The 15136-nt window shown below is 45.2% G+C and overlaps 1 protein-coding gene across 2 annotated transcripts; it reads left to right on the top strand.

Moving 5' to 3' along the window:
• The first annotated feature begins 6245 nt into the window (after positions 1-6245).
• On the top strand, positions 6246-13471 carry LOC117656806 (C-type lectin lectoxin-Phi1). 2 transcript variants are annotated; one of them, XM_034404984.3, is made up of 6 exons: positions 6246-6307; positions 7173-7246; positions 8234-8331; positions 9126-9263; positions 10463-10577; positions 13238-13471. In XM_034404984.3, the coding sequence occupies exons 2-6, from the start codon at positions 7189-7191 to the stop codon at positions 13321-13323; spliced, it is 495 nt and encodes a 164-aa protein (XP_034260875.1). In that variant the 5' UTR covers positions 6246-6307; positions 7173-7188; the 3' UTR covers positions 13324-13471. The 2 variants fall into 2 exon arrangements, with proteins under 2 accessions (XP_034260875.1, XP_034260876.1); XM_034404985.2 differs by having other exon boundaries at positions 6274-6344.
• Positions 13472-15136: the final 1665 nt, after the last annotated feature.

Consider the following 15136-nt stretch of genomic DNA (forward strand, 5'->3'; position numbering starts at 1 on the left):
CTGAGACCCCCTCAGGGACCTGTGATGGCATCGGCAGAAGGGGGGTGGGGGGGCTCCTGGATTAATGTTTTCAGTCTATATTATAAGCAACTGCGTTCTCTTCGCCAATGATGTAAAACTATTTAACACCACCGACAATGCTGCTACCCTTCAAAAAGACCTTGACTTTGTGTCGGAATGGTCAAACAATTGGCAACTCCAAATCTCAACCAACAAATGCTCTGTCTTACACATTGGCAAAAAGAATCAGAACACAAAATACAAGCTGAGTGGATATGACCTTCCAGATGACCCTCACTCTGTGAAGGACCTTGGAGTACTCATATCTAATGATCTAAGTGCCAAAGCCCTTATATATTATTATATAATAAAATAATATTTTATTATATAAATAATAAAATATAGAAGTTTCTTTGATTAATGTTCCTAGTAGATTAAGGTGTCTTTGAAGGGACCAAGAAGCTCTCTGTGAGGAATGCAGAGTCAGATAAGAACAGATTCAAGCTTGTCAAGGACAAATATTCTCCTTTTATCCTACATTGACCTGAATTTGTATAACATATTAGCAAACTCATTAGAATGTGGGGAACACATCTCCTGAACATGAGGATGAGCATGAAGAAGATCATGCTAAGAACATTATGGGATGCTTTGAAATGTTACATGCTACATACTAAAGTTATTGAGAGAACGCATGTTATACCACAGAGACATAAAATGATATTAGCCAATCAGTGGTGGGTTTCAAAATTTTTTACTACCAGTTCTGTGGGCGTGGCTTGGTGGGCGTGGCAGGGGAAGGGGCCTGGTGGCTCAGCAGACTAAAAAGCATTGTGATTAACACCAGCTGTCTGCAATTAAAGTAAGTTCGAATCTCGCCAGGCTCAAGGTTGACTCAGCCTTCTATCCTTTCTAAGGTAGGTAAATTGAGGACCCGGTTTGTGGAGGCAATAAGCTGACTTTGTATAAATATACAAAAGGATGAAGGCTATTGCTTAGCACATTGTAAGCCGCCCTGAGTCTCCGGAGAAGGGCGGCATATAAATCATTTTTTTTTAAAAAAAATCCCCATTTCCTCCTGATCAGCTGGGACTCGGGAGGCAGAGAACAGATGGGGATGGGGCCAGTCAGAATTTTTACTACCGGTTCTCCAAACTACTCAAAATTTCCACTACCGGTTCTTCAGAACTGGTCAGAACCTGCTGAAACCCACCTCTGTAGCCAATGGAAGAACTCATTCCAAACCCAAAATGTTTGAACTGTATATGAAGCAACTTTTCTCCTTTTTTTAAAGGGGTCCCTCTCTTATTTTAGAAATAAGCCATTTTTTTCCATTTTCAGGACAAGGTTCGATCAACCACTATGACCCCCAACATGGAACCCATTTAGCACTTGTGCCGGGACAAAATTGGACAAATTAGCTTTGGACTGATTGCAAACCAAGTCCTGGATTTCACACTGACCCACAAAACCATCCATTCTCTTGGTGGTGGAACAAGGGCCAAACAAATCTATCCTGGCCAAAGCTAAGGGCCTTTTCCATGTTAATGTTTACAAGGAAAAATCAAACGGAAAAATAAAATGTTAACATGTGCAAGTAAAATCGAGGTGTGCTTAAACCAAACAAACAGCTGAAAGGAAATGATGGAGACTTGGCCCTCTGATCGCTCCTACCGAAAATTTGCAACTTTCAAAATTCCTCTTCCCAGGTAGGCCCATGAACATCTGAGGGTCCTTTTGGGTCATTCCTAGTTGCTCCTCCACCAAAGAGCCAGCTTTGGCAGCAAAATCAGCTGTTTGTCGGCAGGAGAGAGAAATTGCCCTGCCGCTCACTGAACCATCTTTGGAAGTCTCCAGGACCTTTTCTATTGTAATTTAACAAAGCCAAGAACCAGTTTGTAACTTCGGCGGAAGACCTCGGTGCCTTCCGCCGTGCCCTTAAAACCTTCTTTTTCCAGGAAGCTGGGCTGGCTTAACATAACATTTTTTAAAAACATTTTTAACTGGTTTGCCATTTTAAATTGGGGCCAAATTAATATATATCCTTTTAATTGTTTTTAATGTTTGTATTGTATGTTTTTAGCTGGCTGTACACCGCCCTGAGTCCCTCGGGAGAAGGTGCAGTATATAAATTCGAAATAAAATAAAATAAATAAATAAATAAACTTATTTATTTGTTAAATGTATATGCCACCCCTCCTACTGTCCTAAGTGACTCCAATTTCCCCAGCCTGAGGCCCTCCGGATGTCTGGAAGCAGCAAATGCCAACAGGGTTTTTTGGAGGGTACCAGGGGAAGAGATGAGTTTTGCGAATCAAATCCAATTGGTCAAGAGAACATTGTGTAGGCATTGTTTTCTCTTCCCCATACAACAAATGAGAGAAGACAACCTTTTCATGGGAAGTGAACCACCTTGGTCTAGTGGTTAAGGTATGAGGGTAGAAAGCAGGAGACTGGGAGTTCTAGTCTCGCCTTAGGCATGAAAAGCCAACTGGGTGACTTTGGGCCAATCCCCAGGAGACTGGGAGTTCTAGTCCCACATTAGATATGAAAGCCAACTGGTGGCTTTGGGCCAGTCCCTCTTTCTCAGCTCAACCACCTCACAGGGTTGTCCTTGAAGGCAGCCAGTCAATGCCTTCCAGGGCAAGGCGGGCAATCACAAGGACCCTATGAGTTCTAATCCCACATTCGGATGCATGCGTGTGTGCATAAATATAACGTGGGTTTATATAAAACATTTTGCAATAATGGACGAGCAGACTTTTGACGTGGCAATTCCTGCAAATGCCATTTGAGACCCAACCAACCCAGACTTGGATTGCTTAAGGATTTCACTTCCTTGTTCCTCCTCCTCCTCTTCTCCTTCCTGGTTTGTTTGTTTTCAAAGGGAAGACGGCAACTTTTGTCTTGTGGCATTGTGTCACAACGCTTTGTGGGGCTCTCTTGTTCAACTGTTAACACTGAGCTTGCTGACCATTAGCTAAAGCAAAGAAAACCCTTGATGCTCTGGGAGTTTGGGGGAATCCTTGTTCGGTGGCCCAAGAGTCTGAAGAAACAGCGCTAGAAATGGCGTCTCCGTCCACTCCATGGAGTTAAATTGGGCCCCAGGAGACCCACATCAGGAAGGTTTTTCTAGCCAACTTTTTCTTCTGGCAACTAAGTCAGTGGTAAAATCCTCCTCGGTTTGCCACTGGTTTGCTTCCCGCGCATGCGTGGTGCATGCCAAATGCATGATGAGCACATTCATGTGCAATGCGCACCAAACATGCACTTCATGTGAAAAAAGGAGGCTTAAGAAAGTAAGTAAAACAGTGAGGAGGTGAGAACAGCTGTGCCGCATGATTTATATTCCCTAGAAAGCAGTATTTCCTGCTTTCTAGCGAATATATCGCGCGGCACAGCTGATCATTGGAAATACCGGTTCGGATGAACCTATAGCATTTTTTTTACTACCAATTTGCCCGAACCAGTAGCTTTTATTATTACTGGTTCACCCAAACCGGTACGAACCGGTAGCATTTCACATCTGAACTAAGTCCAGAAATCATGGTTGCAGCTATATTGGAAAATATAGATTTTAATATATGGGGATACTCCCTGGAGACAAGAGCTGTCTCAGAGTAGAAGACTGTCCTTCTAAAGCTGGTGGGGTCTCCATCTTGGAAGTTTGACAGAAGAGGCTTCAGGGATGGTTGGACTGATTTGCCTGCATCCTGCAGAGGATGGACCACCTTCAAAACATTGGACACTTTTTAAAAAAAAATATGGAAGAAATAAATTAACAAAATAAGCTGCTTCTAGGAAGGCTTTGAAAGAGAGTGAAAACCCGAGAAGTGATTGTGCCGAGTTTCTCACAGCAGCAAAACCTCAACTAGATTCAGAAAATATGTTGACCAGCTCTGAGAAATACTTTGAGAATACGGTTTTAATTAACTCAAATCGCAATGCTTGCTTAGTTATTCTGTGGCTTAGTGTGTCATGCAGAGGAAGCCAGGAACAGCCATTTCATTTCCTTAACCTGGGTTGAGTACCTCGCATATTGTGGGAATGCAGAGATTCTTGGATGAGAAGCAAAATGTCTTCAAGAAAAATGAAGAAAGTCCAGCTGATTTTTTGAAAAAGCACCTTAGGGCTCCCAAAGGTGCTTTTTTAAAAAAAAACTCAGCTGGACTTTCTTTGTTTATCTTGAAGATGTTTCGCTTCTCATCCAAGAAGCTTCTTCGGTTCTGACTGAATGGTGGAGAATGGAAAGATTTATATTCCTTGCAGTCATCTGGTTGTTAGTATTCCCTCTGAGAGTCGTTGAGGCTGTTTGGAGCTTCTTCCGTGCCCTTACGGTCACCTCAATAATGCAAAAAGAGGGGTCAAAGAGGCCATCTACATCAAGGCTGTCAAACTCCCGGCCGGTGGGCCAGATGCAACACACGCTGGCCACACCCACACCCGGTTTACCAAAGTCCCGATACATCACGTGATGCCACCATGACAATGTGAGTTTGACATCCCTGATCTCCATTAAAGCTGAACAGAAGGGGAAGGATACGATACCACCCATCTCCTGTTTATAACACAGTCCTTGCAAAAAGTTCCGAAAAGGTCCCACAGCATTATTCAGGTGACATTGAGGCAGTGGTGAATTGCAAAAGTTTTTGCTACCGGTTCTGTGGGCGTGGCTTGGTGGGGGGTTATGTGACTGGGTGGGCGTGGCCATTTAAAAAAAAACTTTTTAAAGCATTTTTTTACTGCCTATTCACCTGAACCGGTAGTAAAACAATGCTTTAAAAAATTTTTTAAAAGGTTCCAACGATCGCGCAGCACAACTGTGATCATCGGAACCTTTTTTTTTTTTTTTACTTTTTAAAGCAAAAAGCATTTGCCCAGGTTCGCCTGGTGCGCCAGTTGCGCCACTAATTGTACCGTGATGCCCTACGCACAGTCATTCGTGCACTTGTCACCTCCCGTATTGACTACTGCGATGTTCTCTACTTGGGGCTGCCCTTGAAGACCACTCGGAGGCTTCAGCTGGTGCAGAATGCAGCCGCGCGGGTAGTGATGGGAGTGTCTTGACACTCCCACGTTACACCTCTCCTGCGCGACCTGCATTGGTTGCCGGTTGCCCTCCGGGTGAGATTCAAGGTGCTGGCAATTACCTATAAAGCCCTACATGGCTTAGGCCAGGATATTTGGCTGACCATCTGCAGCCAGCAACAGCTTCCCATCGCCCTGTGCGTTCCCACAGGGAGGGCCTACTCAGGGTGCCGTCGGCCAGACAGTGTTGGCTGTGTACCCCCAGGGAGAGAGCTTTCTCTGTGGGTGCACCCACCCTTTGGAATCAACTCCCTCTGGAGCTCCGGGTGGCCCCCGACCTTCGCTCTTTCCACCGTGGCCTGAAAACGTGGCTATTTCACCTGGCCGCTCTGGACTGATGTGGGTTTTAATAGAATTTTAACTGGGTTTTGTTGAATTTTTGTTAATTTTAACCTGGATTTTTGTTTTAATGGTTTGTTGCTTTGTTTTAATTGTTGTGAGCCGCCCCGAGTCCATTGAAGATAGGGCGGCATACAAGTTCCATTAATAAATAAAATAAAATAAAATAAAATAAAATAAAATAAAATAAGAAAGAAAGAAAGAAAGAAAGAAAGAAAGAAAGAAAGAAAGAAAGAAAGAAAGAAAGAAAGAAAGCATTTTAAAAGCATTTTTTTACTATCAGTTTGCCTGAAAAAAATGCTTTAAAAAAGTAAAAACAAAGGAAGTCCTTTTGGAAAAAAAACAAAAAACACCTTATGGGACAGCCATGGCCTGGGTGATTGAGTATCTCCATAGACATCCCTTCAGAGGCTGCTGGGAGCTGTTCCCTCCTGCAGGTTCTGAAGGAAAGTTAGAAAAAACAGTCTCACTCCCAAGGAGAGAAAATCAACCTCTCAACAGAAGACCCAAGAGACCCGGGGGAGGTGGGTGGGCTCCCCTTGTCTGGATGCCTTCAAGGGCAAGGGGGCTAATCAGCCATGGCTCTGGGTGCTTTCTTTTGGATCACTGAGCAAGGGCTGAACCGTTTCAAATTGCAGGATTCTCTCGGTGACACCTGTCCTGGCAGAAGGTAAATCCTGTCAGATTAAATTTCTTTTGTGTTTCTAAACTGCTTCCTGATGGTTAGACCCAAAAATCCCTTCTCAAGCAATTTCCCTCTCTTCCCTCCCCAAAGAAATCTACCCCTTTCTTTGCCTATAAAAGCCCCTGTTCCCTTTGCTGGAAGGAAGCCTGGAGTTGCCACTGAGTAGATTTGCTACCTGTGGAGGCAAAGGGACAGGTAAGTTGTGGCTCTCCCACCTGTGGACACCTGACAGGTGAGGCCCCTGCAGCAGATCTCTCTCTCCATCTGAAGGGACCTCTTCCAGGGGGCTGCTGGCAACGTCCAGGTTGCAGCAGGGGGTCTGCGGGAGGGTCCCTCAGGCAGGGAGGAAGGGATGTATAGGGGGATCTCTGCAGTAGATAAAGAGAAGGACACAGTAGATCACAACCTACTTCGTGGTAAGTTAGACCAATGTGGGATAAATAGCATTACCACCAGATGGATTTTTAACAGGCTGACCAACTGCATTCAACATGTAGTCCTTTATAGAACGGCATCTGCATGGAGGGAAGTAAACAGTGGGGTCCCACAAGGCTCCGTCTTAGGCCCAGGACTCTTCGATATCTTCATAAATAACTTAGAAGAGGGGATAGAAGGGGAACTCCTCAAATCTGCAGATGACACTAAACTGGCGGGAATAGCCAACACCCCAGAAGACAAGCTCAGGATCCAAAAAGATTTTGACAGACTTGAACAATGGGCCCTATCCAACAAAATGAATTTTAATGTGGAGAAAAGCAAGGATTTACGTTTAGGTAAGAAAAACCGAATGCACTGGTATAGTATAGGTGGTACCTGGCTCAATTGTAGTAATTGTGAGAGGCATCTTGGAGTCCTAGTAGACAATCACTTAAATAGGAGCCAGCAGTTGCATGACCAAGAAGGAAGAGTCCAGCTGGGCCCCAGTGCAAAACTCTGAGACCAATTTTGGAATTCCTAGCTTGGTCCCAAGTTGGTGGTGGGGTCCCTCTTCCTTGGGGGGGGGGCTTCCAAATGGTATCACTGCCCCTTTAACTTCTCCTCTCTTTGCTTCTCTCTGCAGGGAAGGAAGGAAGACCATGGGGCGATTCATCTTTGCGAGTCTCAGCTTGCTGGTTGTGGCTTTTTACCTGAGTGGTGAGTTTGACTGGGTCTCTCGTGTCCGGAGAGTCCAACTCTCCTGCCTCTGAACCCCTTCCTGATTTGATGCCCTCCCCCCCCAAAAAAAACCCTCTTGCTGAAGTTGTTGTTTGGCTTATCGTGCAATTTCGACCCCACCTTGTCTCTCTGCTCCAAGGCTCAGGGCTGTTTGCAGCAATGCGATAACAAAGCAAAATCAACACAATCGAAATGCAGAATTAATGAAAAGTTAAAATGTTGGCAAAAATGCATCCATTGATCATTTTAAAAAAAGAATGCCCTCTTGCTAGAGGTGTCTCTGCATGGGATCCACCCACGAGCTTAGATCCTTTCCCAGAAAGCTAAGAGCTGGCAGGGCATCTTCAGAAGGGGCTCCCATTGGCAGTGAGTAGAAGGGGGGTCAGACCCACAAATAATCACCCCTGAAGCCCCTGAGCAATTATGGGACATCCTGGTGGCCAATGCACCATATAGGTCTCTTAAGGAGAGACCTATATGATCCCAGTACTTTGCACTGGTCAACAGCCTGACTGTTACCTTCTTCAGCAGTTACAATTTCAGGAGAGTTTCGAAGGCAGCCCCACATGAAGCCCATTGGAATAGTTGTGAGGGTTGTGAGACTTGCTCTGGAAGGTTCACATTTCACACCCCAAAGCCAAGTGTAGCAAGGTTGAACAGGCTTAATCTGGCCCTTGAAGGAACCCATTTTCTAGCTTTGCACAGTTCATTGAATGGTAGACCAAAGTGAACAGGTTCACACAAGACACGCAGCTTCAAGGAAATTAACCCCAGTTCACCAGAACCAAGTTTTGGATATTGTCCAAATGCAGCTTCCGTGTCTGTAACCCAAATCAAATTCAATTTATTGCCATCAAAGATGATTGCAACTCAGCAGGTTAAGCATGTTCTGCAGAATCCAGCTGTCTCCTTCTGCTCCTTCTCTCCTGGCTATCTTCTCATTGGGCTTCCTCTCTTCCCACCCAGGAATTGGAGCTGATCACCATTGTCCCTTTGGTTGGCTCTCCCACAATGTGTCTTGCTACAAGTTCTTCAAAAATTGGATGACCTGGGACCAAGCGCAGGTTAGATATGACCCATGCTTTTGAATATGAATGGAATATGAGAGATTGCTTGAGACGGGTGGGTATAGACATTGAAACTCAAATAAGTAAAAACAAAATCTCCTAGTCCAGACAGAGGAAAAGTCTAGGCAGAATTTTGCAAATCCCTCAAGTCCCTTCTGGCTGGCCAAAGACCCATAAAGGGAGACCTGGAGGTCAACTAGACTGTGTGCATGAAAAGGTAGTACAGATCATCATTTTAGGACAGTCTGACATGAAAGTATTCTGTGGACTTTATACTGGGGTAGACTTTCGTGGCCAGTATTTAGTGTTGATCTTCTGGGTTGAGTGACCATCTCCTAGAGAACAGATTTCCTGCTGTTTTGCTGGCAACTCTGGCTGGTATCTTCTGGCCTCTTGACCACCTGGGCTCTGAAGGGATGGGGGGATGAAATGAGTTTTAATTGGGCCAAATTTATATATCTTTTAATTGTTTTTAATATTTGTTCTGCATGTTTTTTAATCTGGCTGTACACCGCCCTGAGTCCTCAGGGAGAAGGGCGGTATAGAAATCCAATATAAAATAAATAAATAAAAATAAATCTGAGATTCTAACGCATGAATTTAAGTCTGGAACTGTTCAAGAGCTGCAGACTCCAGGAAGGACATCTGCAGGGGTCAACGAAATCAAGACTTTGGCCGGGACCATGCCATCAGGTCCCTGCTCTTTTCTCACAGGCACAAATACACACAGATAGAGAGGATGTTCCTTCTCTGCTGAATGCGTGTCTTTCTCTGTTGTCGCTCTCTCCCAGAGGTTCTGCATGGAGCAGCAGGAAAACGGCCATCTCGCTTCCATCAAAGACGTGGAAGTGTCTTTTACGTTGTCCAATCACATTTCTGAAAGATTGAAATTCTTAGATGTCTGGATTGGATTGAGGCTTTCAAAGAGGGTAGGTCCTTTCTATTGCTTTATCAATGCTTTTTTTTTAACCATTTCTAAGGGGCTGTTTGAAAGGTGGTAGGGAATCTCTCCGCTAAAAGACACCAGCGGGCAGTGTTCATCTCTGTTTCTTAGCAAAAGGAGCCAGCTTTATCCCTAGAAGCTTCTGTGGTCATGTGGTCAGCATGACTCTACACCGAGGCACATAGAATGCTGTTACTTTCCCACCAAAGTGGTACCTATTTATCTACTCGCATTTGCATGCTTTCGAACTGCCTGGTGGGCAGAAACTGAAGCATGTAATGAACTCATCCAGTGGTGAAATCTGGTTTGCTACCAGTCCGTGGCTACACATGTGCGCCACGCGCCAAAAGGAGGCTTGGGAAGGTAAGAAGAACAGTGAGGGAGTGAGAATCAGCTGTGGCGCACGATCTTGGATACCTTTTTAAAAACTTTTTAAAAGCATTTTTAACTACTGGTTCCAGAGAATCGGTAGTTAAAAATGCTTTAAAAAGTAAAAAAACAAAAAAGTTCAGACAATCACGCGTTGCTCAGCTGATCTTTGGAACTTTTCTTTTTTTTACTTTTTTTACTACCGGTTCAGCGAACCAGTAGCAATTTTACTACCAGTTTGGGCAAACCGGCCTGAACTGGTAGCATATCACTCCTGAACTCATCCCATCATGTATAACTTGCATCTTGAACCCAGCTGTCAGGTTTCCAGCTGACAACCTCAGCATCTTTAACCCCTGGATTATCGCGGCCCCTTTTAATGGAAGCATAAATATTCATAATTAGTACATGGGTAATAGATGATGCAAGGATAAATATTTCATAATGAGCAAATGCCAGGCTATTTCCCTTCCCATCTACTGTTGCTATCCCTAAGAAACAGTTATTGTCTCAACAAAGAAGCAACATATCAGTTACATTGGAAAAGATAAACCATATCCAACATGGAGGACTGTCCACCTTATTTGAAGGGGAAGAGGGGGGAGAGGGAGAGAGGGAGGGAGGGAGGAGGAGGGAGAGAGGGAGAGAAAGAGAGATGGTCTATTTGGTTTATATACAATAAAAGAGTTGGAAGGGACCTCGGAGGTCTCCTAGTCTGCCCCTTGAAATGTGCCAACGTTTCTCTCTCTGTCCCTGGGCCCTGCATAGCCAGAGCCCCTTCCCCAGTTGGTTAACATGGTTTCGCTTTCATTACAGAAAGGCATCTGGGAGTGGAGTGATGGCTCCAACATCACCCACACATCCTGGGAACAAGGCGAACCCAACAACTTTTTCAACAAGGAGTTCTGTGTTGCGCTGACAGCCGGGTCACGTGAGTCAACATGTTGGGGGCATCTGTTCTGACCTAGGATTACTGAGTCATTACAAGACACAATTAGTCCCAAAAAAACCTATTTTATTGTAACAGCTGAGAATTATTTTCATTCCCAGCTGACTCCCAATTAGTTGCAAAAAAAGTCCTTCAGAAGAAGTCCTTCGGGATAATCACCAACCTTTATCTTCTTTGACACATTGCCAAAGGCCTTACTTGGCAAAGCCCCATGGAGTTCAGAAACAAACAAGAGATGCCAACTGGAAACAGAGTTAGCAACTTTGCTTTCCTGCAAAAGACCCAAAGTGCCTTTGTTTCTCTTTTAAGCCTTATGGGAGGGGCCAATCATCTCATGGCCTTACTCCCAAGTTGTCCCTTTTGCTTTAGCTGCTCTTGCCTTCTGGCAGCTCTGCGCATGCATGCACTAGGAACAGACTCCTCCTGTTCCTCTGCCTCTCTGCTACCCGACTCTGGGGGCTCCGGAATCCATGCATCATTCCCAGTTGGCCCTGGCCCCATCTCTGCCTCTAACACAGAGCCCTTGTCCGGACTCCAGGACTGGCCCATGTTCCTCCCCAGACTCCTCACTGTCCGACTCCGCTGCCAGCTCCACAGGCTGCTGGTGGACCACAACAGCAACTGAGGGTGCACTTCCAATAATAGGGACCCATCTGATCCCATCTTGTAACATTCACTCCTTGACCACTGATGACCTTCGTTGATCTCTTGGATCTCTGAAATTCCTTACACTTTGTACAGACAAGGGAACACAAAACACCCGTAGGAGAAACAAAATTGAAAGCGTAATTCTTTCGAAAATCGGGACTGTAAGTAGAGATTGTTGCAGGATTATCATCCCATAATTCAGGGGTGTCAAACTCAAGCCCGTGGGGTACTTTCTTTTATGTACACTGAGAGCATATGCACCAAGACAAATTCCTTGCGTGTCCAATCAACTCTATTCTATTCTAAAAATTCTATAGATCCGGCCCACGGAGCCGGCCTTGAAAGCCAAAATGCGGCACAGACGGGGGGGGGGGGTAGTGCACCCCTGTTTTGACTGCCGGGGTGGTGCAGGAGGCAGTCCAGGCCCAAAACGCTCCCTCCGTGCCCCTGCACCTGCACCCCATTTTGGCTGCCAGAGTCCTGCAGGAAAATAGTTGGAAACACAGGCACCAACCAGAGGAAAAAGAATTGGTCAGGAAAGCATTTTTTCCAAAAAGGAAGTGGCCAAAGAGAGCAGACTCCAAATATAAGGTGCAAGGAGACACCCTGTCGCAGAAGAAATATGGATGGCGTAGGAATGAGAAAAGCAGTTTAAAAAAACAAACTGTGGACTGGATAACAGACTCCAGTTGCAAGGAAATCCCTCTTCCAGGGTCCATTTCAGAAGGCACTGAAACTGGGCACGTGGTATAATTCTCTGCACTGGCAGGTTCAAGAGGTTCCTGAGTTGGGAAATTTTGACCCCTAATTTTGCTTCACTGACACTCGTTGAGAGGACGAGCTGGCTGGGGGATTCTGGGAGTTGAAGTCCACCCATCTTCAAGCTACCAAGATTGAGAAACACTGCTCTAATCTATTATCTGTCTCCTTTCTCTCATCTCTATTTAGCTATCTAGCTATTAAAAAATTTGATTTATATGCCGCCCTTCTCCAGAGACTCAGGGCGGCTTACAATGCGTGAAGCAATAGCCTTCATACTTTTGTATATTTATACAAAGTCAGCTTATTGCCCCCACAAACCGGGTCCTCATTTTACCTACCTTAGAAAGGATGGAAGGCTGAGTCAACCTTGAGCCTGGTGAGATTTGAACTCGCAGTAATTGCAGGCAACTGATGTTAATAACAGTGCTTTAGTCTGCTGCGCTACCAGGGCTCTTGGTTAGTAGATATCTACTAACTATCTGTCTACTAGATAGCTAGATAGCTACCCTATCTATCTATCTGTCTGTCTGTCAATCAATCTACATTTAGCTGTCTGTCTGTCTGTCTACCTATCATTAAATTATATGCCACTCATCTCACTAGCCAGCTGAGTTACAGTATCTGCTGAACCCAAAGCCCATTATAGCAGATGAGGGTCTCATCCTGTAATACCCTCATGTCCTCCTGCAAATGAATTTAGAATAACAGACTTGGAGGTCTTCTAGTCCAACCCCCTGCTTAGGCAGGAAACCCTACACCACTTCAGACAAATGGTTATCCAACATCTTCTTAAAAACTTCCAGTGTTGGAGCATTCACAACTTCTGGAGGCAAGTTGTTCCACTGATTAATTGTTCTAACTGTCAGGAAACTTCTCCTTAATTCTAAGTTGCTTCTCTCCTTGATGAGTTTCCACCCGTTGCTTCTTGTCCTGCCCTCAGGTGCTTTGGAGAATAGCTTGACTCCCTCTTCTTTGTCGCAGCCCCTGAGATATTGGAAGACTGCTATCATGTCTCCCCTAGTCCTTCTCTTCATTAAACTAGACATACCCAGTTCCTGCAACTGTTCTTCGTATGTTTCAGCCTCCAGCATCTTTGTTGCTTTTCTCTGCGTTCTTTCTAGAGTCTCCAGATCTTTTTTATATCGTGGCCACCACATGAAGGGAGGCACCACTGAAAAACTTCTTGCCGACTCTGAGGGAGTCACTACAAAACTTTCTCTTTTGCTGCCCAGGGTATCTCCAATGGAATGATAAGGACTGCACGCACCGGCATCCTTTTGTCTGCACGTTCCAGCCCCGGATTCAGGCTGGCGGCTGATGAAGGTCGGAGAAGCAGCGAGGCCCCCCTGCCTGCCGAAATCTCTTCTCCACACCCCTTTGCTTAATGGATGCTTTGCATAGCTTGGATCTGATTTTGCTCATTCTGATGGGCCAGAAGTTTGAATAAATTCTGTCTAGCATTACAAGTGTCCTTTATTTTTAAACTCAGAGACCCCTAAGCCTTCTTATATAGCAAGGGTTGGTATTAAGGGGAGGGGGTGTTTCTTTACGAGGACCATCCATTGATGCTACATTGCTTTCTTGCATGTCCATCTCGCTTTAACTGGAGGGCTGAGAATCTGCTGGGCTTCAACACCATTTTGCTGTCCCCCAAAGATGATTGGCGCATGTTCCCCACTTGGAGCATGAATGCAGCTTCCTGCTAGAAAGACCATACGGGTGGGATGGTGAGGTGGGTCCCTGAGGGCCAGGGCTGCTCCATCAGGCTGCTCCATCAGAAATGCAAAGATCTGAACCTCCTCTGGAGGGCACTGAAGAGCTCATGGTGCCTCTAGCCCTCGGCGCCCTCTAGCAGCCCAAGGCCATAGTGGGAACACCTTCAGCCACATCTGTGAAGAAGAGCCACATCGCTGGGGGATTCTTTTCATCTGGCCTTTGAAAGAGTTGGGGGTCTTCAGTCAAGGCCTGGAGGAGATAATAGAGGGGATGTCATGGGGGGAGCATGTCTGGAGGCTCCATTATGGAAATGGCAGACAGAAGTCAAGGTAACACTCAAGAATGATATGGTAGGCAAGAAGAAGACAACTAAGATGCTTTGTCAAGGAATTTCACAATTGGTGTCCAAAGGAAGTCATAGATGCCGACATGAACTTGTAGTTTTATATAAATCAACGTATTCTACATCTATATTAATAGTAAACTAGATTGTCAGGAGAACAGGAGCATTCTGAGGTAAATCAGCATAGGAACATCATCCTGAGGTAAATCATCACAAGAACATCATCCTGAGGTAAATTGGGAGTGTCAAGTTCGTGGCCCGGGGGCTGGATGCGTCACGTGTTGGCCACGCCCACACCTATTTTAGCAAAGGGGAAAAAAGCTGTGATAGATATGTCATGTGACGACAACGTATTGTTGCGAGTTTAACACCCCTGAGGTAAATCATCACAGGAAGATCATCATGAGGTAAATCACAGGGCACACAGAAGAAAAAGGCGGGGGGGGAGGGAAACTCACCCTCCACACCCGCAGCAACCAATCACAGTGCAAATCGCTTCTCGCAGGAGCCGGCACTCTCCAACCAATCAACTACAAGATGCAAATGTTTCTTTTAACTAAGACGGTTGTTCTCTGTGGATCACAGAAGGATAGGAAGTAACCAGAGATTTATTTGATTATTACTTATAAATATGTGTGCATCCATCATTTCCCTCTCCTTTTTGAAATGTACAAACTTGAGTGCATCTCTTTGCCTCAGGGATGTGTCTGCCACTATTCTTTGAGAAGGGGCCCTCTCCAGTCTCTAAACTGTTACGGAATTTGGGCAGCAGGCATCCAAATGAAGTCAGAGACTGCAGCTTTATATAAATAATTATAATAATTTACATCTATATTTACGACAGGCAAGATCAGGCACATCACTATATCATGATGTAGACAACACAGAGAGACCTGCTTCTCCGCTGAACAAATGTCCTTCTCTCCCAGAGGTTCTGCATGGAGCTGGAGAGAGGCAGCCATCTGGCCTCCATCCTTAGCAGTGAAGAAGAAGCTTACGTGGCCAAGATGGCCTTCAAAACTGAAGGGTTTTGGAATCTGCTGGGCCTCAGCACCCCTTTCCTGCCCCCCAA

This window comes from Pantherophis guttatus, chromosome 7 (genome assembly GCF_059756535.1).
Source record: "Pantherophis guttatus breed Tessera chromosome 7, ASM5975653v1, whole genome shotgun sequence".
Classification (NCBI taxonomy): domain Eukaryota; kingdom Metazoa; phylum Chordata; class Lepidosauria; order Squamata; family Colubridae; genus Pantherophis; species Pantherophis guttatus.

What these genes read in the sequence shown, in the direction of transcription:
- LOC117656806 (XM_034404984.3), top strand. Translation starts at nt 7,189, where the DNA reads ATGGGGCGATTCATCTTTGCGAGTCTCAGCTTGCTGGTTGTGGCTTTT. An exon ending in TGTGGCTTTTTACCTGAGTG is followed by an intron (nt 7,247 to 8,233) that starts GTGAGTTTGACT and finishes CTTCCCACCCAG; the next exon opens with GAATTGGAGCTGATCACCAT. An exon ending in TGACCTGGGACCAAGCGCAG is followed by an intron (nt 8,332 to 9,125) that starts GTTAGATATGAC and finishes GCTCTCTCCCAG; the next exon opens with AGGTTCTGCATGGAGCAGCA.